The following is a 24935-nucleotide window of genomic DNA, read 5'->3' as shown; positions in this document are numbered from 1 at the left end:
CTGGAAGCAAAAGAACAAAGGGTCAGGGCTGTCTTCTGGGATTGTCCACTGAAGGGTTTGTGTGGGAGGCCCCTCCCTTCTGGGTGAGCAAAGTGATGTGAATGAACAGTGACCTCCTTCCTGCTTCTGTGTCTTGTGCCTGAGTGGGAGGAGCTCCTGCAATGGGGGACAGTAGGTGGTTTGCAGATGGACCTGAGTGGCTCATTCTTTATAGCGGCCGCCCTTGCCTGTGCTTTTGCAGGAGCATAAGTGTGTCCCCGCCAGTGGAGAGCTGTCCCCAGAGACCCAGGAGTGGTCGCCTCACTCACCGGGGCATTCTAGCCGGCAGGGCACGTCCCCATTCTACCCCAACAGACCTTCTGTGGGTGAGTTGGTGGGATGGGGGATGGAGGGGGCACTGTGTGGAGCCAGCCCCAGGTGGCCTGGCCTCTGGGAAGGGTTGCTTCCCTGCCGGGGGTGTTAGTCTAGCATCTGCTCCATATCGTAGCCTGTCGAAGTGCCCCCACTGCCCCAGCAGTGTGGGTGGCAGGCAGGATCAGGAGAACTCTCCCTTTCTATAGAGGAGGGAAAGGAAAGTAGCACAGCCACGTAGTAAACTGGCAGTTACAACTCTATAGTCTCCCTCTAGATCCTTTTCACCAAAGACAGTGGCTGCTGACCTGTGGTGAGAGAGGGGTTGCATTAATCCAGGGCTGCCCAGGTGCTTTGGGGTAATTGATTTCACTTGGCCCATTTCCAGGCACCGTTCCCCGGAATGTGACCCCCAGCACCACTGTGAGCTCCATCCTGCGGAATCCTGTCTACACTGTACGCAGCCACAGGGTAGGCCCCTGCAGCTCTCCACCTGTGCCCCGAGATGTCGGCCCCCAGAATTTGCCTCCCAGGTATGCTAAGCACCCTATGCTTCTCTGTGTCCCAGCTATCCAGCAGTCCCCGATGGGGAGCCCCAGCACTCAGGGGGGCCTGTGGGCAAGAGGCCTCTTTAGCTAGCTGGGGAGGGGTGGGCAGAACAGCTGGGACCCTAGAATTCTCTGAGCTCACTAGCGTGCCATCTGCACAGGACTTCATGGGTGAGCTTCCAGGTCCTGGGGTCCTGGGCACCTAGTACATCAGGGTGGGAGCTTGGCAGGGAGGGCCATCAGTCATAGACCTTGCAGGACCTGCAACCGTGATAGAGTTAGGTTTCATTCTGAGTTTAGTATTGACACCACAACAGTAGGATTTCAGTAGGGAAGAGACAGTCTTATAACCCATCCAGAAGAAACCTTATTGGGACCTGACCCCAGGCCAGCATTACATGGTGACTCTGGACTCTGCCTACTGCCTCTGGCGTCCTAGGAGCACTGTTCTGAGGCACACAGTCCCTCGGTGACTGTCCAGCCCCTCCCTGCTCATCCCCATGTGCCCACTGGGTTGTAAAGCGCATTTTTCCCATGGTGTCCATTCTTCCCAGCAAGCCATATCCCAACTCTGCTGCAGAAGTAGAAGTGACTCTGACCCTTGCCACCCCACATGAATGGCCCTGGATAGATGTCACTTCCGAGAAGTGGACGGGGCATTCTGGGGGCTCCTGAGCCTCCTGGCTCAGCCAGGCTGAGACCCGGCCTTGGGTTTCTCCTTAGTGGCCCTGTCAGTCCTGCTCTTCCTCTCACCCCTCTGGTTCTCTTGCAGTGTCCAGCACCAGGGACGCTTGAGCCTGGACCTGAGCCACAGGGCCTGCGGCGACTGCTCTGAAATGAGAGCCTCCCACGGGTCCAACTCACTGCCCTCCAGCGCCCGACTCGGTAACTGTGCCGTCAGACCCTGCGTGGGTGTGGGCACCTGATGCCTGCAGGTTCTTCCCTCTGGGGCCGAGTCAATGTCTGGTGAAGGGTGGGGACTGTCACTTCCTCCACCCTCAGAACCACGGCCTTGCCCCTGGGCTGTTTTGCATGGCTCTTCACTTTGGCAGGTAAAACCCAGAGGAGAGTCTTATGTTGTCCTTGCAGTGACTCTTCGGTGCTGGGAAAGAAGATGAGTGACCTGTGCCCCCTAGGTCACTGCTCAGACAATGGGCTGGACATGGGACTTGTGTGATCTCGATCTGGAGCAGCCTGGGTTCCAACACTAGGGGTCACACGCCTGTCCCCACGTTGGCCCTTGGCATAGCCACCAGGACACAGCTTTGTGTCACCATCCTAACTGCCAGGCACAGGTGACTGTGGGGAGGTTGGATCGAGGCCTTACATTCTGTCTCCGTGTGGCACAACAGGGTCCTCCAGTAACTTGCAGTTCAAGGCGGAACGTATCAAGATCCCATTGACCCCAAGATACCCCCGCTCAGTCATGGGCTCTGACAGAGGTAAGGACTCCCAGACAGTCCCCTCTTGCTTGCCATGCTCTGTCTCTTGCCCTTATGGGGTGTCCGGGCACAGCTTTGAGTCTGCTGGTCTGTTCAGCCGGTCAGTGAAGGTGCACGAGACCAGCCTCAGGCCTGGTGCCATGGGCACAGAAGGCAGCGTGGAGCTGGGCAGCTGACCCCGAGCTTGCTGTGCCGTGCTGTGCCATGCCGTTGGGACATGCAGGCACGCAGCCAGATGCCAGCTCCTAGCTGCAGCTCCCTGCTGTCCTGCAGGTTCCTTGTCGCATTCCGAGTGCAGCACTCCTCCACAGTCTCCCCTGAACATCGACACCCTGCCTGCATGCAGCCAGCCCCAGACCTCAGCTTCCACATTGCCCAGAATCGCCGTCAATCCCACGTCCCACGGGGAGAGGAGAAAGGACAGGTGAGTGAGCTCAGGCATCAGTGGCTTGGGCAAATCTATGGGGCAGTAGGTAAGGGCGGGGGCCTGGCTTGCTGGTAGAAGTGGCAGGAAGGGGGAGCTCCGTTGTGATTTGATCAGGGCCTGCCTACTGCAGTTTGGGTCACCTGGCATGCTCTTGGTGTCTGGCCCCACGGTGTTACTTGTATGTCCCATGAGGCATTTGATGCAGGTGCTTGGCCCAGCAGGGAAGTGGGGCATGCATAGGTGGCAGGGATGGAGCAGGGTGGGCAGGGCCCACTGGGCAGGCATGATGTGGTGACAGCCGGGTCAGGGCACCGTTTAATACTTCCCAGCTCCATGTTTCAGTGCTCTATGTATTAAGCCGTGGAGGCCTGGCCATCACCCTTTGTTACTGTGATTAGTCCTGTGTCACGGTGAAGAATCTGGGTCCAAGGGTAGCAATTACTCTGGCCACACAGTTAGCTACCGGCCTAACTTACAAACATCAGAATTCATTCCAACCCTTTTTGTTCCCTATTAGCTACATTCCTGGTTCTTCTCCCTGACCTGGAACTTCTCACAGTGAAATGCAGTGCACATAGGAAAGTGAAATGTCTGTACAGCGCAGAAACACAGCTTAGCCACTGGGTGGTTTCGTTCTAAATGCAGCCCCATCCGCGTGTGGGCTTTATGTTCATTGCAGGCTTGGTGTCTAGAGGCATCTCCTCTGCCAAGTCTGTCACCCTATCCCTAATGTACACTGTACATGCCTCAGGTCCCTCTCCTGCTCCTCCCCCCCCCCCTTCTTTGAAATAGGTTCTTACTAAGCTGCCCAGGTTGGCCTTGTCTCGTCTCCTGCCTCAGCGTCTCATGAAGCTGGGGTTGTAGATGTAGGTCACTGTCCCTGGCTTTCTTTTTCCTCAACACAGAACTTACTAGACCATATTTATATGTAAAGGTTCCTTCTAGATTTCGAAAGTCGGAACTTGTAAGTCAGCGAAGTCAACAGATACTAACCCAAGAGACCTGAGGGGGGCAGAAGGTACCTGAACCTAGGACCTGGCCCTGGGCAGGAGTCTTTGCTGCGTGGTACATTCAGGAGCGTGGGGCTAGGGGTTGTACTCACCTCAACTCTGGCCCTAATCAAGAGATCAAGACCTTCCCCAAATGAAGCATGTCTTTGTCATAGAAAGGGTCTCGTCGTGTGCGATCAAAGACTCCCTCAGCCCATACCAGGCACAAAGAGCTGGAGACTGTGGGCCCTTCCCGCCCATGCAGCGCTTGCAATGTGATTAGAGAGGAAACTACATGTGTGTGACCTCCCTGAGCAGCAGCTCACTAACTGAAGGTTGTCCCTTCTTCCCTGAGTTTGAAGTTCATTGTCTTAGAGCCATTATAGAAAATTAAGAAAGCTGGAAAAGTAGGAAAAAGAAAAGAAAAAAGTCAAATACAGTCTGTCCAACAGAAGATCCCACTGCGGTTTACTTTTGAGCATTGTGTGATACCCGTTTTTAATGCATGGCTTACCGTTTGTATCACTTTATGTGCATAACTGCATCTCCTTGAACATTGTCTGTTCAGTGATTTGTAATGTTCTACTTATTATCCACATGTTTTACGCAATGGTTCTGTTGTTCCAAGGAAATGTTCACGTATCATCCAAAAAAGATTTCAGATTAAAAAGTAAAGGTCACCCTGCACCACTGCTCAGGGGCTGCCACTGTGCCTGTGTTTGGGTTCTCCATAGAGACAGCTGTGCACACAGACATAAACACGGCCCAGGTTCCCATAAATGGAGTTGTTCCCTGGTGCCTTTACACGCTGTGGCGTGCTCTGAGCCTTCCCATGTCCATAATCCCATTTATGGGGCCATTTTGAGTGGCTTCTTGGTTTTTGTTGTGACTTGGTCACCTGTCCCTGTGTTGGGGTGAATGCATGCCTAGAGGTGGAGCAGGAACAGTGTGGTCGCTGAGGAAGGGGGAGCCACTGAAGGGTGACGGTGGAAAGACGGGTTCCCCTCCATCATCTAGGCTGAGTGTGAGGATGGCATTGGGGTGGCTGCCTGGTCAGGGTTCTCCCAGCTGGAAGCCACCTGGGGCTGTGATGCATGGTGAGTTGCAGGTGTGACCTTGGGTGGGGGCAGGCCACCACAGAGCCTTCAGAGCTAGAGGGGTGCGGTAGACTTGGAAAGGGGTGGGAGCTGGGATTATCTGGGAGGGTGGGGGAGAACAGGACAGTTTCCATCTCTGCTCTTGCAGTAGGGCTCATTTGGTACCTAAGCTGTGGCCTGCTGAACCTGTGGCCCCTCTGCTTCTTCGGGGGTAGGGTGGGTGATTTGGGTGTCTCCCCAACATGCTGCCTGTCCCTCACCATGTGGATCCCTCTGCGGGCTCCAGACAGGACCCGAGGAATGGTGCCAGGCTTGCTTCCTTCTCTCAGTCTCTGACACTTTTTTCTCTGCCCTGGAGGGAGTAGGTCCGAAAGGGTGAATTCTAGCCCTGAGGAAGACTTAGTGTCACCAGCTGTGCTCTGTGTCTGTGGCAGGCGTCTGAGTTGTCATCGTCTGAGTTTTCCTTTTCTCCTTTCTAATCCTCCTGCCATCCAGATGTCTCTTCCACCACAGATCTCTTCTGAGGCTGCCCATGGCAACCAGGCCCAGGTCCTCCTCACTGAGGAGTCTGAGGTTGGCCCAACATGAGGCTCCCTCGAGCCCCTGCCCCTCGCCCTTGGGTGCAGTGCACAGCAAGTGCATGGTCACAGCCTTGCTCTGTGCCTGCCCGCACCCTACCTCTCATGGCTTGGGTTTGCAACAGCTTAATTTCCATGATCGGTCTGCGTCATTCCATGCAGCCAGTAAACATAACTGGGATCTTCTAGCATCTCTTCTGGGGCCAGTGTCACCCCAGAAGCCATCTTTTCCCTGCAAGGTTGTCTCATGAGCCCTTTCCGGGGTTTGCATGTTTGGAAGCAGATCCACTCATACATGAACCTGTGTGTCCTTCCCCATGTGTGTTGGTGCTTGTCATTTCCATGGGCCATTCTCTGTCTTAGGGCTCAGTGTCTCCTGTGCATTCGGGGGCACTGTGTGTGGTGCATGAAGTTCCCAGAGTGTGTGTCCTTTCTTATACACAAGCTAGCTCATCGTGTCCCCATTTCACTGGGTCATTCTGGGAGCACCTGGGCTCTGGGGCTCTCTCTGCACCCGATGGCATGCCTGACCTCAGACTCCCCTCCACCCTCCCTCTGGTCTGAGTTCCAAAGCCTTTGACTCTTTCCCCAGGCCTTATGTGGAAGAGCCACGTCATGTGAAGGTGCAGAAGGGCTCAGAGCCACTGGGCATCTCCATCGTGAGCGGGGAGAAGGGTGGCATCTATGTCTCCAAGGTGACCCCAGGGAGCATCGCCCACCAGGCTGGCCTTGAGTATGGGGACCAGTTACTTGAGGTAAAAGGGAGTGGCCCTCTCCCCTTCCTTCCCTCCTCCTGCACTTCCCAGCCCAGCCCCTGCCCTGTCACTGAGCCTTCCCTGGTGTCTTCCCAGTTCAATGGCATAAACCTGCGGAGCGCCACAGAGCAGCAGGCCCGACTCATCATCGGGCAGCAGTGTGACACCATCACCATCCTGACCCAGTATAACCCACACATGCACCAGCTCAGTAGCCACTCCCGCTCCAGGTGAGCCCCGGGCAGCCAGGGCCCTTGGGCTGGTGGAGGGGAGGGTGTGTCGGTGGGAGATGCTACCCTATATTCTATAGATGCTGCTGCTGGCAAGAGGACTCAGTCAGCCTGGGGTTTTGGGGGAACAGACATATAGGAAAGGACCTCTCCTCCCAAAATAGGATGTGGAAGCAGATGGTCATGGCCTGTACTTGTGAGGAGCTGAGGCCTTGCCTGGGATTCTCACACAGTGGTCAGCTCTCTCCATGGGCACGCACTGGTGACCTGTTGGGCTGCCCTTGTGCCGTATGGGTCATAGGGTAAATGATCCAAGGGCCTTCATGTCCTGCAGGGCCACGGCTCAGGAGGGGTGACAGGATGCAGACACCAAAGAAAAGGGATAGTGACTTCACCTGTCCCTTGGGTTGGACACTGGGGAAAAGAATCCTTGAGCTGAAAACAGATGCCATGAGTCCAAGCTCTGGGTGTGCCTGCCTTTCCAGGGCTCAGGGCACAACCAGTGCCCTGTTCACATATAGCCCAAGCTGGTGGGCATCCCAGGGGAGGGGCTCTGGATGGCTCTGTGCTTCTCTTTACCCCTCCTATCGTCTGTCCCCAGTTCTCATCTGGACCCTGCTGGAGCTCACTCCGCTAACCAGGGCAGTGGTGCCACCACCCCAGAGCATCCCTCTGTCATCGACCCACTGATGGAACAAGATGAGGGCCCTGGCACCCCCCCAGCCAAACAGAGTACCCCCAGCTCCAGGTCAGCAGACGTGTGCAGTGGGGCTCCCATTTGTCCACAGAATGCATCTCTGTGGGCCTTGGATGCTGGGCAGCCAGGCTCACCCCAGGCTGCAGACCATACCCCAGGTCTCCTTCCCTTCCTCCCTTCTTCTATTTCTTATTTTCTCTCTTCCTTGTTTGTCACTCTCCTCTTTCTCCTGTGCTTTTCTTACTCATCCGATCCTGTCCCCAGACACCATCACCAGACAGGTCATCACCAGACAGTCCCTCAGCTCTGGCCACCAGCAGCATTGCTGTCCTCAGGCAGGTGACAGGATGTATACAGCCAGGCACAGTGCTGTGAGGGGTGCTGCTGGCTGCTATGGAGCCATGAGGTGAGGGGAGCTGCGGGTGAACAGCAGCAAGGAGTGCACAGAGGTCCCATGGAGGAAGCAGCAGGAGGAGGCGGGGTTCTCATGGGCTCTGGGTGTGCATCAGCCTGGCCTGGGGCTGGAGAGCCCAGGAGGGGGCCACCCTGGCCAGGACATGACAGTTGTTCTCCATTCTGCAGGGGGCCACCTCCCTGGAAAGCATCCAAGGAGGCCGGCTCTGCAGGATTAGCCATATCAGGACTTCCAGGAGCAGAATTTGAATCACAGGCTGGCTTGAGGTCCCCTTCGCCAGTCTGCACCTTTGCTCAGTTTGTCAGCTGCCCTTCCTGATCTATTCTGAAGTTCTAGATAGGGATGCTGCTGTCCCGAGTTGGCACGGGCCCCGTCTGCATGTGCCACTCTGGATGTTGCTGAACCAGCTGTCCTGTGTGGGAGGGCGAGGCCATATGACTGCTCCTAAAGCAGAAGCCAGGCACAGAGTGCGTCTGGGTGGCAGAGACACCTTCCAAGACAGGGCAGCAACAGCAAGGTTGGAAATGTTGGTTTCAGCCTAGTCCCCAGCTGGCTTCGTGACCTGGTGTCCTGTTTTCACTTCCCTGCCCCTCAGCCTCCTACCTGTGTGCTAAGTTGGTAGGACTAAAGCCACAGTGAGACCATTGGCAGCTCTCTGAATCCGGGGACTGTGACACCGAGGGATGAGATAGGGCACGTGTACCCAAAATGTAACACAAAACCCACTTACTTATCACCAAGTGGCAACATTGCAATGAAACGTGAATGCTGAGGTTTTAATTTAAACAAAGACAATTCATGTGTTGACATCTTCTGTCTTAAAAGAAAGACACAATAACAGAGCTTTCAGTGGTACAGCTTTTTAATTGAAAGGAGCCATTAGGTGGGGAGAGCTGGGGTGAGCAGGAGTAAGGCCTGGGCAGAGGACCCATGGAGGAAGCAGCAGGAGGAGACGGGGATCTCTTGCACTCTGGGTGTGCATCAGCCTGGCCTGGGGCTGCAGGGACCATTTGGCATGCTTTTGCGCAGTTAATGTGATGTCTGCTGTTGTGTGCATGCTGACAGTTTGTCAGACCTTGGCTCATACTTTGTTAGTTTGAGAGCAATGCATGCAACTCCGGTCATCTGTTTCTTGTATCAGATTTGCTGTAATTCAAAACTGAAAACAGCTGCACACAAGCATAAGCTGATCTAAATGAAGAAAAGCAATCCCAAGAGCTTTCTTCTACTTAAAATTATACGGCAGAACATTCCACACTTTAAGGGTTTCTTTTCCAGAACTTTCAACTGTACTGTCTTTTGTCATCCTTCACACCCTGTCTTATCAATTGTTGCATGCTCATCGCAGAATTTGTTTTTCTAAATAGAGTTTTCTGAAAGTTTCAATAGCTCCGTTTCCAGATTTCCAAAATCTAAACAGTGTAAGCAGGAAGTATCAAGTTCTTCAATAAAATCTGTCACTAAAATTCTCTTTGTAGCTGCTACAATGCTAGAAAATTCTGTGTAAATTTTCTGATGGCTTGTAGGGTCATCTGCAAATGTAGAAATTTCGAAATGCATTTTTAGATTTGGAAAATATTTCAGTCAGTGGCAGCTTGGCTCACCTGCCAACAGAGAGGCTCTGTATGGCACCAGTGGCCCGCGTGCTGTAGGATCCCCACCACTGGGCTAGGACACCACTGGGCTTGCCACCAGTGCCGTTTTTAGCTGCTCTCCCTTTCTTCTTTCTTGTCATCCTCCTACTCTCCTCTTCCTCTTCCTCTTCCTCTTCCTCTTCCTCTTCCTCTTCCTTCTCGGATGTGACTGGGAACTCTGTTTTCCTCCAAAAAGGACTGTGGGAGATGCCAACAAAAAACCCCCAGAGCCCCGTGTTGTCTTCATCAAAAAGTCCCAGGAACTGGGAGTACACTTGTGTGGTGGGAACCTGCACGGCGTGTTTGTGGCTGAGGTGGAGGATGACAGCCCTGCCAAGGGTCCTGATGGCCTCATGCCGGGGGACCTCATCCTTGAGGTGAGTTCTGTAGCTGAGCAGGCTGGACCACTTCTGTTGGGCCCATGCTGTCCAGGGGACACAGGAGATGGAGGGCCACGGCCCTTCTCTTGGTGATCACCAGTGCTGTTGTTCATTATTGTAAATCTGGGAGGGCAAGGGTCAGCCACTGAGAGAACTCAAGGATGCAGCCCTGGCTCTGGCCTGGCAGCCAGAAGGAGGCACCCCCAAGCTGGCAGGAGGGTGTGGTTGTCTGCTCTTGTGGGTGTCCTGGTTCATGCCGGAGGGGGCTGGCTGTAGCAAAGATGCAGTTTCATAAACAAGAGGCAAGGTCATACTTCAGCAGCCTCTGCTTGCTGGGGGACCCACCAGGCATTTTCTGGGGAGAAGCTGTTAAAGCAGGCCAGCCATGCAGCAGGGACCCTGATAGCTGGGATACTGAATCTGGAACTCAGCAGGGTGGGCTGTGGGACTGGGCTGCCCCCAGATCTGGTGTATGGTCCCTGCATCCCCTTGCCTGAGCTGCCCTGGCTGTCGCCCTTCTGACCCTGGCGCTGTCCCTGGCAGTATGGCAACTTAGATGTGCGCAACAAGACAGTGGAGGAGGTCTACGTGGAGATGCTGAAGCCCAGGGACATCAGCCGCTTGAAGGTGCAACACCGCCCGGAAGACTTCGCCAGGATCAAGGGCCTGCCTGGCGACGGCTTCTACATCAGGTGCTGGCAACAGGGCTCTGGGTAGATGCTGTCCTGTTGAGTGGAAGCCCGCGTTACTTGTCCCCCAGGCTGGGGCCGTGACCACCGTTACTTCCACTCACTGTTTGGGCTGCCTCTTCAGGGTTCAGGATGTTGCGGGGTTTGGAGGCTGCTGTGCCTGCCCTTGGGTGCTGCAGGAAGCAGTACCTGGCTCCAGCACTGGTGTCTCCTGGGAGAGCTCAGAACTTCTGTCATGTTCCCTGAGGTCTGAGGCTACAGGAACAATAAAGCACTGATAAAGTCCTCTTCCTGTCCTCAGAGTGGCACATGTCGGGCTTTCATCCTAGAGAGTTTCCCCCGTTAAGGGACTAGGACCTTGATTTCCAGGGTGGAGGCACCCAGGAAAGGCTGGTGAAGAGGGGAAGCTCTGTCCGTGCTCCTTAGCAAGAAAGCCTTGCTCCCTGAAGGGGGTGAGGCATCTGTCTTGGGAGGAAACGCAGCAGTTCTTTGCACAGTATGGGGCTCTGTCCTTTGAGAGTCATCCTCTGCACAGAATCGTGTCCTCGATGGTGTCTAGGGACAGTGCAATGCAGAGCAGTGGCCTCAGGAAGCTGTGTGCAAGGCATGCAGCGGGTCCTTGGCAGCTGGCAGTCTCTTGACTCAGTTCCCTCTGTTCCCCTGCTCCAGGGCCCTGTACGACCGGCAGGGCGAGGTGGAGCATGACCTGAGCTTTAAAAAGGATGACATCCTCTACGTGGACAACACCCTGCCCCAGGGCGCATTTGGGTGCTGGATGGCGTGGCAGCTGGACGAGAGCGCCCACAAGATGCAGCGCGGGCAGATCCCCAGCAAATACGTGTAAGCAGCCTCCACCTCTGCAAGGTCCAGGGCCACTGTCCCCTGCGCTGGGGAGGGCTGATTCCACTGCTCATGTCAGCTTCTAGGATGTGTGCCCTGCTGTGTGGCTCATCCAGAAAGCTCCCCAAGTATGTGTCTGTGCAAGGGGCACAGTAGCAAGGTGGGAGGCACAACCTGTTATTTATATACTATATGTGTTCAAAGTGTACAATGCAGTGGTCTTTAGTGTATTCACAGATGTGTGCAGCTGTCTCCTTTCCCAGTTCATGTTAGAGCATTTTCATCACCTCAGAAACCCTCTACCTATTGGTCATTGCCCCATGTCAGTCCATTTTCTATCCCTGTAACAAAATCACGGAGACTGGGTAATTTATAAAGAAAAAAAGTTTATTTAACTCTCAGAAGTTTATTTTAACCTCTGGAGGGTGAAAACACAAGGTCATAAGGAGTGGTCTGGGCTGTGTCACAATATTAGGAACTCAGAAAGAGCCAACCTAGCGCAGAAAGGAAAGGTGTCCCAGGTCAGGCTTGCTCTTTCTACAACAACCTGTTCTTGCAGGAACTCACTGGGATCCCATGGGAACTCCATTAATCCCTAACCGTGTCCCACCAGGTCATACCTCTAAAAGGTTCCTCAACACCACCACTTTGGGAGACAAGCTCCCAAAAGAGAGACCTTGAGGGACATGCAGCTGTGTTCAAACCATGACACATGCCCTGCCCATCATTTCCCTCACTGTCCCCAGCCTGGCCTTCAGCAGCCTCCTGTGCACCTGTATAGCGGGGAGGTACCCAGCTGTGGGTTTCTGTGAGGTGGACGCTTGCAGTGCGTGGCCTTTCCTTTTTCCATGGAAGGAATGACATGTAAAGTCACCAAGCACAGCCCCTTTTGCGCTGCGCTGAGCTTTTCCTGCAGCTGTGGGGCAGTGGACCAGCCAGGAGCCTGAGGGGATGTGGCAGGAGCCTGGCTTCTGGTTGGCTGTCACTGTCTTCCCCGCCCGGGAGGGTGGCAGGGTGGTCCCTATAGCCTTCCTGGCACTGTCTCCCTGTGACTGCAGGATGGACCAGGAGTTCTCCAGGAGGCTCAGCATGTCCGAGGTCAAAGACGACAGTGGCGCTGCAAAGACGCTGTCGGCAGCTGCTCGCCGGTCCTTCTTTCGCAGGAAACACAAACACAAACGCAGTGGGTCCAAAGACGGGAAGGACCTCCTCGCCTTGGATACCTTTTCCAATGACTCCATTCCACTGTTCGAAGGCAAGTGCTGGGCCCACTTCCCTGTGGGCTCTCCAGGAAAGGTCACTGGTTTGTCAGCTGGGGTCTAAATAAAACAAAGGGTTCCTTGGCTTTTGTGCACTGGACTGGAGGTGGGTGTCCAGGCTGTGAAATCAGAATGGTGCTACTTCCTGTCTTCAGAGTCTCCCAGTCATCCAGTATGGCCTCCATCTCCAAAGCTTCATGACCACCATCAGTCTTTATAGCTCCAGCCATCACATCTGTGTTTCAGGCAGCTTGAAGATGGAAGGGGCAAGGCAAAAGTGTGTCCCTCTTTAAACAGCTTATCTGGGAGCACCACCCTGCGACTTTCACTTGCACCTTCTTAGCTGCTCACATCTGCACGGAAAGTGAAAAAGCATGCTTTAGCTGGGAGTGTTGCTGGGCCGTAGTTGAGGATGAGGGCATGGCCCGTGGCCCTTGCAGAAGAAGTGCATTTGTCTGGGAGGTAGAGGTCCTTGTGAATGCAGCTTCCAAGACCCTGTGTGTGTACACCATCTGTCCCCAAGCATATCCCCATTGGATGGGCAGGATGTGGACAGCGGGCAGCAGAAGGTAGGGCTGCTGGTCTCCTCCTTCCTTCTTTATATTTAAAATTGAGACTGTAGGCCTAGTGGCTGAGTGGGCCATACCACAGTGAATGGTTCACTGTCACCACTAGGACAGGACAGGCACTCTGTAGATAAAGGAGCAAGTCACCCCTGCTGCCTGTTTTTGTACAGCCTGAAAGCTAACTGGAGTTTCACTTGTTTTTTAGCATTATTGAGAATTAAACCTAGGAGAGCTGAGCTACATTCCCAGCCTGATTAATTAATTAATAATTCATCAATTAATTAATTTGTTTAGACACCATGTCACTAAGTTGTCCAGACTGGCTTCAAACTTGTAAGCTTCCTACCTCAGCCCTGCTAAATGGTTAGAATTAGAGACATGTACTATCGTGCCCAGCACAGAATTACATTTTTAAGTACAAGATAGAAAACAAGAGACTATTAGCCTTTTGGTGATTATAGCTTGCTCAGTTTTTCCTTCTGGCCTTCAGTGCTTCATATATTAACCAGGCCTGGGGCACATGCCTGTCATCTCAGCAAGGCAGAGACAGGAAGCTTACAAGTTCAAGGCCAAGCTGGGTAACTTAGCAAGACCCTGTCCCAAAATTAAAAGGGTGGCTATGATGTAGCTCGGTGGTAAGGTGCTTGCCTAACATACATAAGGCTGTGGGTACAGTCTGCATTTGACTGCACTACTACAAAAATAAAATTTTTATTTACTGTTTTACCCTTTGTGAAAAAAAGTTTGCTAACTTGTTAGTCAAGGCAGGGTTTCTGTCTTCTTGTTTTTCTCCTTCATTCCTTCAGCCTCTGCCTTGGGTTCCTGGGTCCTGGCTCTTTTCTCCCATGGACGCCATCTGTGGATGTGTTTGCATCTCTGAAAAACTAGCTGACTGTCCATTCTTCTTTCAGTTCTTCAGGGTTTCTGCACTGTTTATTGTGAAGTGGTTGCTAGGTGCCAATGCCTGTTAGATGGTCACAGCTTCCCAGCGAATCTTACTGAGAAACATCCTGGGTCTCTAGCCGTGATTCCTGCCTGGAAGTCTGTTTTGTGTGATGGTGTTATTTCCACACTAGTTTTCTTTTGGTTGATGTTTGTATGGTTCTTTTCCTGTACATTTCACTGTGCTTTATTATTTACCAGCAGCATGTAGATTTTTTTTTTTAATCCACTGTAGCATTCTTGTCTTTTAAAAATTGTTATCAAACTATACAGCAAAACACACATACATTTTTATTTTTTATATACTTATCTATTTTTGTTTTTTTGAGACAGGGTCTTGCTGTGTAGTTTAGGCTGATCTCAAGCTCACTAAGTAGCTCAGGCTAGCCTCAAACTGATCCTTCTGCCTTAGCCTCCTGAGCGCTGAGGTTACGGCTGTGTACAATCACGCCTGGCTGCATATGCATTTTTAGACATGTGAGCAGTGCAAGGAATTTGCATCTGCTGAACCCACCCTCGACACTCTTGTGAAATCATATGTTCCGTGAATGTAATGTACATTTATCGTCTGTTTGTTTTTTGTTTGTCCTGCCTGTTTTATGTTTCTTTACCTCTTATGCTTTTGTTTGGATTAATCAATTATTTTTACTCCTCCTAAATGATTAATTTTCAGTTATTTTTAAAGTTGAATTCGCTGGCGGTTTTAGTAGTTCCCACAACATCTTTGATTGCCGACAACGTATGTCATTGTTTCGACTGCTTCCTAGTAATTCTAAAACACTGGACTACACTGCCTCCATGTCCCGCCTTCCCAGTTTACCATTACCGTTTTAACTGCACATTTATTTTAATCCCAGGACAGCGTACAGTTTGCATGCCGGCTCTTCCTTTCCTTTACCCTTTCTGTTGCTCTTTGCCTCTTCCTTTAGTTCTTTTCTGGTTTTGTTTTCTTCCTGTTGAGCAGTTCCTGTAGTATTTCTTGTAATCCACGTTTGTTGGTACCATTGTTTTTGGACATCTTTGCAAGGTGAAGAACTTCACATGGTCATTAGACTCTTGCTTTGGGTCCTGGGAGGGTGCTACCAGGACCCCCCTCAAAGATACCACTGTGGATATTCAAGTCCCTTCTATTAAATGGCACAGTATTGGCATATAACCTGCATACATCCTCCTGTACACTTTCCTTTGTTGGGGGGCCATTTTACTATTTATAAGGACCAGGTGTGGTGGCACACACCTGTAATTCTAGCACTTGGGAGGCCAAGATAGGATTGTTGTGAGTTCAAGGCCAGCCTGGGATACGTAGCTTAAGGCCAACCTGAACTATATAGTGAGATCTTGTCTCAAAAAAAAATAAGGAACAAGTCAGCTGAGTAAGATTGTTATCAGGCTGTGTACAGTAGCTGCAGTTTATAAAACATACCAGTAGTCAGTATTTTGTGAGTATGACGAGAACCAAGGATTTAGATGGCTTTACAACCAAGGGAGGACATAAATCACTAACCAAGTAGAGGACCAAAAAAAAAATCACTTTTTTTTTGAAACAAGGTTTTGATATGAAGTTCACACTGGCTTTGAACTCACTGTGTAGCCCAGGATGACCCTGAACTTGTAGCATACTCCTGCCTCAGCCTCTTGAGTGCTAGGGTTACAGGTGCACATACCACACCTGGATAAAATTTACACTTTATACATTAAAAAAAATTACAGGCCTCACAAGTGTCCTTGAAGACAAAGAAAAATTCAGAGTTCTTTAAAATATAAAAAATACAATATTTGAAATGAAAACCTGAGTATAAAAGAGTTTTATTTCACAAGACAAATTTTCTCAGCTTCTGTTTCATGTATCAGTAATGTCCACATTTGCACTATAAAAACTTCTGCTTCTTCATCAGATACCATGGAGACAATCGTGTGAAATGCTCTGAGGGGGACAATGAGCTATAACCTTTGAGCAAACTCAGTTAATGTAGCTTCTTCCTCACCTCCGTATTCTCTCCAGTGTGCAGGTCACATAGTTGCCTGAATGCGTGGAGGCTGGATTCAGGCTCCTTATACTCAGAACCCACTCTCAGCTCAGAATCAAACCACTTTTAGCTAAGAGCTGTTGTATGAGCATGTCCGAGGCTTTCTTGCAGCCATAGGACCACGGTTTTCATTATTTAGTCTTTAAACCTAGATCACTCTTTCTTGCTCCCAAATACTTTCCAGCTATACACACAGTGAGAACCCAGACAGCTGGAGCAGGGGCCATTGTGCTCATTGGTGCAGGAACCATTGGGGTCTCTGGAGGCCCTGGGGGAGGAAAGCCAGGAAACCGTGGGGGTGGGGTCCTGGGTGAGAGTTCTGGGATTCCCGTGGGAGGGTGATTCAGAGGAGAGGGTGGGGTGGTCTTACTGCCATGGCCCACCACTGGGGAAATGGCACTGTCTTCACTGCCTTGTAGGCTCAGTCTACAGCAGGCTGTTTCAGTTCGTGGTGTCTGTGCACCACCTGCCTGGGAGACAGGTTCCAAAGCGCCTGTTTGTACAGCCCGAAGCACAGCCATGCTGTGCTGGGAGCTTCTGGGGGGTCTTCCTCTTGCCCAGTGTGCACTGTGGCCTCCTATACACCTTCAAATCATCTCTGGGTTACTGTAATACCTAATTCCAGGTAAAGAGTTGTTAGACTACACAATTACAAGAAAAACTCCCATACATGTTTAGCATGGGGCAGGGTTTTTCCCCCAAGTATTTTTGATCTGCAGTTAGTCAAATCCATGAATGTGGAACTTTCCACTGAGGGCATACTCTTCCCCTTTTTCCGGCCTGAATACTGGGGATTGAACCTGGATTCTTAGCAGTGAGCTACCACCCCCGCCTTTTGCATTTTTTGTTTTGAGAGAGGGCCTCACTAAGTTACTACATAGGCCATGCTAGGATTGAACGTGCAATCTCCCTGCCTCAGCCTTCAGAGTGCTGTGATTACAGATCTGTGCCATCATGTCCAGCTCCTCCTTTTATTGAAGCATTTTAAAAACGTCTCTGGCTCTCATGACTTACTAGTTTTCTTGGGCATCCATATAAATTACCACAAACCATGTGGCCTAAAACTCTGCACTTCTATCTTCTTGTTCTTTTCAGGAAGCCTGAACTCAAAGTAGTAGTGCTCCTGGGCTGGCATCCAGGTGTCCACAGGGCCACGTCCCCCAGAAGCTCCAAGGGAGAACAGACTGATACCCTGAAACCTGTGTCCACATCTTCTCCTCCTCTATGCATGCTTGTCTTGGGATTCTTCTCGACACATGTGGTTGGGGTTAGGGACCCCAGAGTACTCCAGATGAGCCCCTCCTCTGTTACTGCTGCTTGTTAGTGACAGTCACAGGTCCGGAAATTTAGAAATCGTTTGGTCAGTGTGGGACTGAAACAAGCCTGACCTCTGCTGTTGTAGCATCGCTGGGATCCTCAGAAGTCAGCCGAGCCTTGTGGCCCAGATGTGATCCTCTTGGCGTTAATCCCACTTAGGCTTTCTGCACTTCTGACATCACAAACAAACCCTTGGCCATCACTTCCTTAAAACCGCCTCTGTGCTCTCCTCACTTCTCGTGCATCCAAGTTCTTGGACTGGGTCACTGATGTCATATGTCTCCCACATGACTTCTTCCTGCTTTCCGCCTTTACCTGGCTACTTTCTGGTGCCCCTTTTCCTGTTTATTATTCCACTCTTCTCTCCTATTCTCTGTGTGTGTAATTTCAGGAACTGCATTATGGTTTGAGAGTTTCAGTTTGATGCCTTTTAATAGACTTTAGTTCTCCACATTGGCTGTTTACTTAAATGCATTTGTAAAGATTGCATTTAGTCGCTGTCATGTCTGATCATCTCTGTCATCTTTGCTCTTCTTGTTTCTGCTGCTGAGAATGCGGGAAGTCGTTGACTGAAATGTCAGGGTTCACGTACAGGAAATGTCAAGGCTCTCAGTGATGTCACTGTCCTCCAGAAAAGCCTGGCCCTGTCCTCTGGAGCCAGCACGGGTGGCAGGCCATCCAGGTCCATGCCAGGGCAGGCAGACTGCAGCTTAGCCTGCAGCTTTGTGCAGATGCTGGCTTACCCTGGTCCTTGGGCTGGCCCTGGGGTCCCAGCTGAAAGTGCCTGGCACCTGCACCCCCAGATTTTCTCTTGGGTGCAGGATGCTGCAGAACACTCTGCTCTCTGTTTTAGTGACTCTCTTAGGCATTCAACCTTTTGCTTCTCACAGCTTAGGAATTTAGCAAATGGCTGCAAATGTCGTCAGACTCGCTAGTGCTTTGCCCTCCCTGGCCCCTGGAATTGGGGCTACTTGGGTCCTGGCTGTCCTTCCACTTTGGTCCTGTGCGCATTGGGCAGTCCTGAAAACTCTCGCTGGCCCCCATCTCTGGGCAGCCGCCCTCTGCCTGGGTACAGGTGTCCCGTGTGGGTCACCTTAGGAACAGGACAGTGGCAGGAAGCAGTTGGAGGCATTCAGCAAGCAGCCAAGATCTGAGGGAATTGCAGTGCATTCCCAGGATCACATCATTGGTGTTGGATGCACACACAGTGTAATTTCTAGTTTCTTCTAGCAAATAGCCAAGCTGTAAGAATAGTTTCCAGTTCACAGTAGTGGTTACCTCTGAAGAGGCCAGCAGGGCAGGGATCAATCGAAACGGGTATCCAGAGTATGTAAGCTTCATGCATGAGGCTCTAAGTTTTAAGGAAAACAAAATTGTGTGTGGTGATGCTGTAATCTAGCACTGTGGGAATCTGAAGAAAGAGGATCGCCAGTTCGAACCCAGCCTGGGTGACTTCACAACTTCATGAGGCCATGGGGGTGGGGTTGTCGCTGGGGTTGTAGCCCAGTATAAAAGCCCAGCATTCAATTCCCAGTACTACAGAAATACGGGTTACACACACACTCATGAAAGAAGAGACACAGGAATCCTTGCAACTTCCAAGGTGGTAAATGGACACCCATGCCTTTCTTCTTTTTTTTAAACAATAGATAAACTGGCCCACACCTCCGAAGTACTGTCTAGAAGGCCAGGTGGTATGGCACACGGATAACAATGTCTTAAAAGACACATAAAGCAGGTGTGGCGAGGGCAGGGGAGACTATTTGCTTGCTTCTCTGGTTCTGCCCACAGCGTGTGTGCCTCGTGTGCACCTCTTCTTCTAGTTTGGCTTGGAGAGTTGTGCAGACTCTTCTGGGGCCTGCCCAGTTTTCTGTGTCCCATCTTCCAGCCTCAAGGGGCTCCCCTGCCCACTGGACTCTCCTGTTCTGCTGCCTGGTCTTGTCTGGCAGCCCCTGTCTGGCACCTGAATGGTTGGTGCTGCTGGCCTATGGCCCCATGACAGTGTATGAGCTTTTGAGTGGCAGGGAGTATTTCTGATGCCAGCCAGTGCAGACTGTGCTCACTGATTTTTAGTCCATTTCCTCCTGCAAGGACTTTTTGTGTGCTTGGTGGGAGGCAGGTTGACTACAGGTATCAGCTAGGATATTGGTTTGGTCGCTTAGATTAGGGTTGAGTAGCAGCAGCCACAGCCTGATGGCTCATTTCTCTGCCATGCACAAGTGAGGTGTCTGGGACAGGGCGCCATCTAGGCACCTGAGTTCCTTGTATCTCGTGGCTCTGCCATTCCCTAAGGGCTGTCCCACTTGTGGTCAGCTGTTTCCATCCTGGCTGTTGTGGCCCACAGGTGGGGCCTCACCTTTTGTCACCCAGGCACATCTGTATCACGTGACCACACCTGTCTGCGGGGGAGGCCTCATTCCTAGTGAGTGGAGGAAAAGGGGAGCTGGGGTGGTACAGCAGGTCTGGGGCCTGGGAGAGGACTGGAGCAGGAGAGGCACTGAGGTGACTGGGCAGTGCCAGGGTGCTCAGGGAAAGGGGCTGTGCTTGCCTCAGACTCTGTTAGTGGCTGACCTGCTGTGCCTGGGATGTGGGGATTTTGGTGCTAAAGCTATGAGGGTCCCAGGCAAAGGAGGCGAGCCTGTCTCCCTCCATGGCTGTGGATTTTTAGGGTGAAGAGGTGAGTGAGGTCACAGAACACAGGCTGGGGCTGTGACACTGTTGTGCTCTTTCCCTCAGACTCAGTGAGCCTGGCCTACCAGCGGGTCCAGAAGGTGGACTGCACCTCTCTGCGGCCTGTCCTGATCCTGGGGCCCCTACTAGACGTGGTGAAGGAGATGCTGGTGAATGAGGCACCCGGCAAGTTCTGCAGGTGCCCGCTTGGTAAGGAATGTCTCACATGCCCCCTGTCTTGTGCCTGGCCCTGTCCACCTGGCTCCCTGGCCATGCACAGTATGTGGCATGGGGCAGACTGGGGGATATCATAGAGCCCTGTTGTCTTGGGTCCAACTTGCCTGGGCCCTCTGGTCCTGTCTGCCGGAGAGAGGAGGTCATGGGGCTCTGATGACTGCCTGCCCCTGGTGACACTGGCTCTGTGTCTCGCAGAGGTGATGAAGGCCTCCCAGCAGGCCATTGAGCGGGGCGTCAAGGACTGCCTGTTTGTGGACTTCAAGCGGAGGAGCGGCCATTTTGATGTGACCACAGTGGCTTCGATAAAGGAGATCACAGAAAAGGTGCCCATGGCTTTACCCCACAGGCCGGGCCCTGTGCCATGGTCCTCTGCATTCCGTGAACTCAGTTGGGCCAGCTCACCCACTTCTGGGCCAGCTCTTCTTGTCCTGTGTGTTCCTGCTTCATAACCAACCAGTGTGTCCCTGGCAAGAGTGCACGCGATGCTTACCTCCTTCTGGAGGGCGGCCTGAGCAGGGCTTTGGGGCTGGGGCATCCCGGGGTGGGGCCTCTGGGTGCACCCACTGAAGTCCTCTTGGGTTACTCCAGATGTTTTTGATGTCCCAGGACCCATTTGCTGAGCACACAGGGCGTGCTGGGGAAGCAGACCCCCAGGAGCCCGAGGCTGAGCAAGCTCCTTAGGCTCTATGTGTGGTGGGGTGTCCCAGGACAGGGGCTCAAAGGCCTGCTGCTACCTGCTTGTGTGTCTGTGCAAGGAAGCAGAGCTGTGGGAGGCGAGGGGTCCCCTGGAGGTAGAAGAGAAGCCCCCCTCACCTGCCCTGCAGCACTTACCTGTGTCCTGCCCGTCTCCCAGAACCGGCACTGTCTCCTGGACATCGCCCCGCACGCCGTCGAGCGGCTGCACCATATGCACATCTACCCCATCGTCATCTTCATCCACTACAAGAGCGCCAAGCAGATCAAGTGGGTACCGGGCCTTGTGGGGTGGGGTGGGCACCAGGGTCCTGTCATCTCCCAGTAGGTGAAATACGGCTGGGAAAGACGACCCTTCTCCCTTGTTCCTGACCTGTCTTCAGAGACAGTCTTTGCCTGCACAGTGCCCCTTACCCACTCCCCTCGACACTCAGTCACCCCTTTGGCGGCCTCTTCCTCTCAGTGTGCTCTGTGAAGGCCAGAGCAGCTGGGTACCTGGGCCTCTCTCTTGGCCGTGTCACTGAAGACCCCATTTGGCCTTTGCCTGTGCTGAGGCCAATGGTGTCTGCTCTCTGTGACCATGCTGGGTTCCTGGAACTCAGCTCGGAGCCTGGAGCTGTTCTTTATGGGACAGACATCTATGGGGGAGGTGCAAGGCTCAGCCTGATTCCCCGCTGTCCCAACAGGGAGCAGAGAGACCCTGTCTACCTGAGGGACAAGGTAACTCAGAGACATTCCAAAGAGCAGTTTGAGACAGCTCAGAAAATCGAGCAGGAGTATAGCAAGTACTTCACAGGTGAGTGTGGGCTGGGTAGGGGCAGGGGCAGGGGTAGGGGTGTAGGGGCTTCCACAGATGCTGTCCTAGAGCAGGTGGCAGCCCATCTTGCGCTACAGGTGACATGTTAGCCAGGTTGGCATCGGGCCTTCCATAGACTCACCTCAAGTCATGGTATGGCCTGGCTGTCCCAGTGCTCACACATGCAGGGGCAGGAATGTCCCAGCACCAGTGCCACACAACCTAGTGCAGTGTCCGCTGACACAGTGGTAACCCGAGAGGCCCCTGGGGGCTGGCAGTGCAGGCATCTGTCCCCACAACCCCCCGGAACAGGCTGGTTTTGCTGTGTGATTGGGGGAGGAACAGCTGCACTCTGGTCATCTCTGGTCAACAGAATAAAGCAAACCCTTGGTAGCCTGGCTCCAGCCCACTGCTGTCACTTCACCCTCTGGCTTCCAACCTCTTGGGCATGGTCATCTGTAGGAGGTTGGTGTTGTCCCAGAGGGGAGGACAGGGATTTGAGGCCCATTTTGCAAGATTTTGTGACCTAGTGCAGTGCTTCCCGTGGGCGGCCCTCTCAGGGACCCAGCTTGGTCTCATGTATGTTGTCATTCCCAATTTTCCCAGCCCACGATTTTAACCAAAACCATTAACAAGGCCTAAAACAATGACATTTAGAAACTGTTTTTATTAGAGTCACCAGACATTAAATTATACCCTCCTGTGTTTAGAGCAGTCTCTACACACTGTTGCTTTCTGAATGCACCTTGTTGCAGGAGTAGGAGGTCTTTTGTTCTGCCCAGCACACTTAGTGTAGCCTGAGCGCAGTGTTTGCAACCTCTTGGCACTGTCCTCAGGCCTTGTGCACTGGGCTCCTTAGATCTCCTTGTTTCCTGTGAGTTCTGCTGTTATGACCTGGCCAGGCAAGCCAGGCAGCCATTGGGACAGGTTACCAGGGAGGGACCAACTCCCCACGGGCAGTTTTTCTTCTCTTGTGGTCTGGCATCCTACTGATGGGAGAGTCGGCTGGGAATGGCAGAATGCTGAGCAGCTCAGAGTGGACAGGGGTACAGCAGAGTGCAAGCTGTATTTATTTGCCTCACAGTGAGGGCATCCTTGGAGCTGACTGGCTGTGTGTGTTTGGGGGCTCTTTTGCAGCGGTTGTCCAGGGAGGACCCCTGTCGAGCATTTGCACTCAGATCTTGGCAATTGTCAATCAAGAACAGAGCAAAGCCCTGTGGATCCCGGCCAGCTCCATCTAGGAGGAGCCTGCTGGTGGGGAGCCTGGCTCACTCTTCTGGATACTGAACACAGGACGCACAGGAGGAAGGGTCTGGAGCTGGGGCTGCAAGAGCACCTCCTTGATGACAAGAGTGCCAGGCCGGCACACTGCTTCTCGCACCTGGACTTTGAGACAAAATAAAGCAAAACATAAAACTTGATGGGAGGGGTCTAACACCCACCATCCTGTAGCCAGCCGGTCAGATGCTGCACAGAAAACCTTCAGATCACAAGTTTACAAGCCTTTTCTAAGTATTTGGTTGTTTATGTTTACTTGAATGGCTCCCACGTTGTCGGGGCCCAGCCCCTGCCCCTGTCACCCTGTTTCTTTGGTGTTGCTTCTGTTCCTGTCTTCAGCAAAATGACCCTGGAACCCCGTGGTGGGTGCCTTGCTTCAGAAAGTTCTCGTTGGTGGGACCAGAGCTTCGGCAGACTGTCTGCTCCTCAGTGGCACCTCCTCTGGAAGGACCTCTCCCCCGCAGGTGCTCAGATCGCTGGTGGTGGCAGAGCCAGGGCCTTGGTGAGGCCGATGCACTGGTGGCAGTGTTTCGCTCCTGCACCCGCCAAGGAGGGCAGCTTTGGTTCTCACAGCTTCGCCCCTCGGCCTTGCCCTGCTGCCTCCCGTGGCCTCTTGTTTCTTCTCCAGCTGCGTTCATAGTCAAGCATCTGTCTGGTGTCTGGTCCACAGGGCTTAGTGGGTGCTCGGTGACACAGTGGGATCCAGGCAGGTGGGTTTCCTTGGCTGCCCTTGGGTCCAGGGAGTCCCCACAGCCTTCCTTGGTGCTGTTAGCAGGGTGATCCCTACCCTTGGTACAGCACAGCAGGTACATCCGTTCTTTCCGATAGGAAACATTCGTGTTTCAGACTTTGAAATGAGCATTTTTAGGAAAAGTATAGTGGTTAGTGTTGTCACTATTGAGAATCTAAAAAGCAAACCCAGGATATCTTGTTGATCTTTGTTACTGCGCTCAAGGCATGAACCTGACCCAGTGAGGATGTCTTCAGTCGGTGTTGGGTTTCTTCTGTTTTTTCTTTCTTCTTTTTCTTTTTGCACTTCTGATGCCAGACATGTCTGGCCAGAGATCTGATGTGGTTCCCCCTTCAACTCTGTCCCGTGAATAGGTACTGTACCAGGCTCCGTGTGTCATTGGGGTAGGACCTATATTTTAATACTGTTCCTAACGTTTCATTTTACTAGCAAGAAATCTTTGATTTCATTTTATTCTTTGTAATTTTAGACACTAGATTGTAGTTTAGCCATTACTGACATTTTTTTAAAAAGGGATATATTTTCTTGCACAGCTGTTCAAAAAAAGAGACAAGTTTTGGTCCTCAATGCTGTCCTCTGTTTTACAGGTACAAGTTTTCTAGCTCAGCCAGCTTCGAGAGGCTGCAGAGCGCCTCTAGCTGGGCCTGCGCACCCCGGGGCGGGCTGAACGGGGATGCGGGCGGTACGGATCTGACAGCCTGGGGTGTTCTGTACTAAATTGTTACTTTGTATCAGAAGTTAAAGACTTTAGTACAACAAATAAAGGTCAATTTCTGTAATTTCCCAGTCTCTTGACTTTCCTTTATCCCTGAGCTGGGAAGGTACAGCTTCTCCGTAGCAGTCCCAGCAGCAGGATGTGGCTGGATTGGCCCGTTCCCAGCCATATGCACCTCTCACTCTGTTCCACCCTTCTGTCTGCCCATCCTTCTGTCTGTCTACCTTCCAGTGCTTGTGTTGGGTGGTAGTTGAGGCCAAGTGGCCCTCATGGTCAGGATGCCCGATGGGCTGAGAATGAAATGCCAAGAGGGGTGAGCTGACCCCAGATGTCCCTATGCAGGGTCTGGGCTAAGGTCTCTGGTGCAGAGGACCCACCTGGCTTGGTACTGTGTTTTGGAACCTCAGGGCATCATGGTATGACATCACCCAGCCCTATAAGGACCCAGGAGCAACCTGCTGGGCCGGAAGGCTTGAGTTGAGGGTGGGGACAGCTGGGGAGGTGTGGCCCACTGCTTCAGGAAGCGCTTTCCCCTCTGCTTCTGCTCAGAGGACGTGGGGGCATGATGTTCTGCCACAGCCCTGGGCTGGCATGGTGACCAGGGGCAGACTT

The 24935-nt window shown here is 52.4% G+C and overlaps 1 protein-coding gene across 12 annotated transcripts in view; it reads left to right on the top strand.

Annotated features, from left to right (window-relative positions):
- Dlg5 (discs large MAGUK scaffold protein 5) overlaps positions 1–24387 on the top strand; it is a 108079-nt gene extending 83692 nt beyond the window's left edge. For 9 of the 12 annotated variants that reach the window (XM_063238747.1, XM_063238745.1, XM_063238743.1 and 6 more), the window contains 18 exons: positions 242–365; positions 740–884; positions 1672–1784; positions 2252–2341; positions 2615–2765; positions 5350–5427; positions 6025–6187; positions 6284–6417; positions 7019–7165; positions 9360–9540; positions 10087–10235; positions 10902–11072; positions 12131–12327; positions 19920–20063; positions 20286–20413; positions 20944–21053; positions 21470–21579; positions 22717–24387. In XM_063238747.1, coding sequence (XP_063094817.1) covers positions 242–365; positions 740–884; positions 1672–1784; positions 2252–2341; positions 2615–2765; positions 5350–5427; positions 6025–6187; positions 6284–6417; positions 7019–7165; positions 9360–9540; positions 10087–10235; positions 10902–11072; positions 12131–12327; positions 19920–20063; positions 20286–20413; positions 20944–21053; positions 21470–21579; positions 22717–22820 — 2439 coding nt within the window. In that variant the 3' untranslated portion in view covers positions 22821–24387. The remainder of the gene's footprint in view (positions 1–241; positions 366–739; positions 885–1671; positions 1785–2251; positions 2342–2614; positions 2766–5349; positions 5428–6024; positions 6188–6283; positions 6418–7018; positions 7166–9359; positions 9541–10086; positions 10236–10901; positions 11073–12130; positions 12328–19919; positions 20064–20285; positions 20414–20943; positions 21054–21469; positions 21580–22716) is intronic. The other 3 variants (XM_063238749.1, XM_023566707.2, XM_063238750.1) reach the window with 2 other exon arrangements.
- The last annotated feature ends 548 nt before the right edge of the window (positions 24388–24935 follow it).

This window comes from Cavia porcellus, unplaced genomic scaffold (genome assembly GCF_034190915.1).
Source record: "Cavia porcellus strain 051 isolate PalLab524CR breed Dunkin Hartley unplaced genomic scaffold, mCavPor4.1 scaffold_28, whole genome shotgun sequence".
Taxonomy (NCBI): Eukaryota; Metazoa; Chordata; class Mammalia; order Rodentia; family Caviidae; genus Cavia; species Cavia porcellus.
Note: the sequence above shows the minus strand (reverse complement) of the source record. Positions and strands in the feature narration are given on the sequence as shown.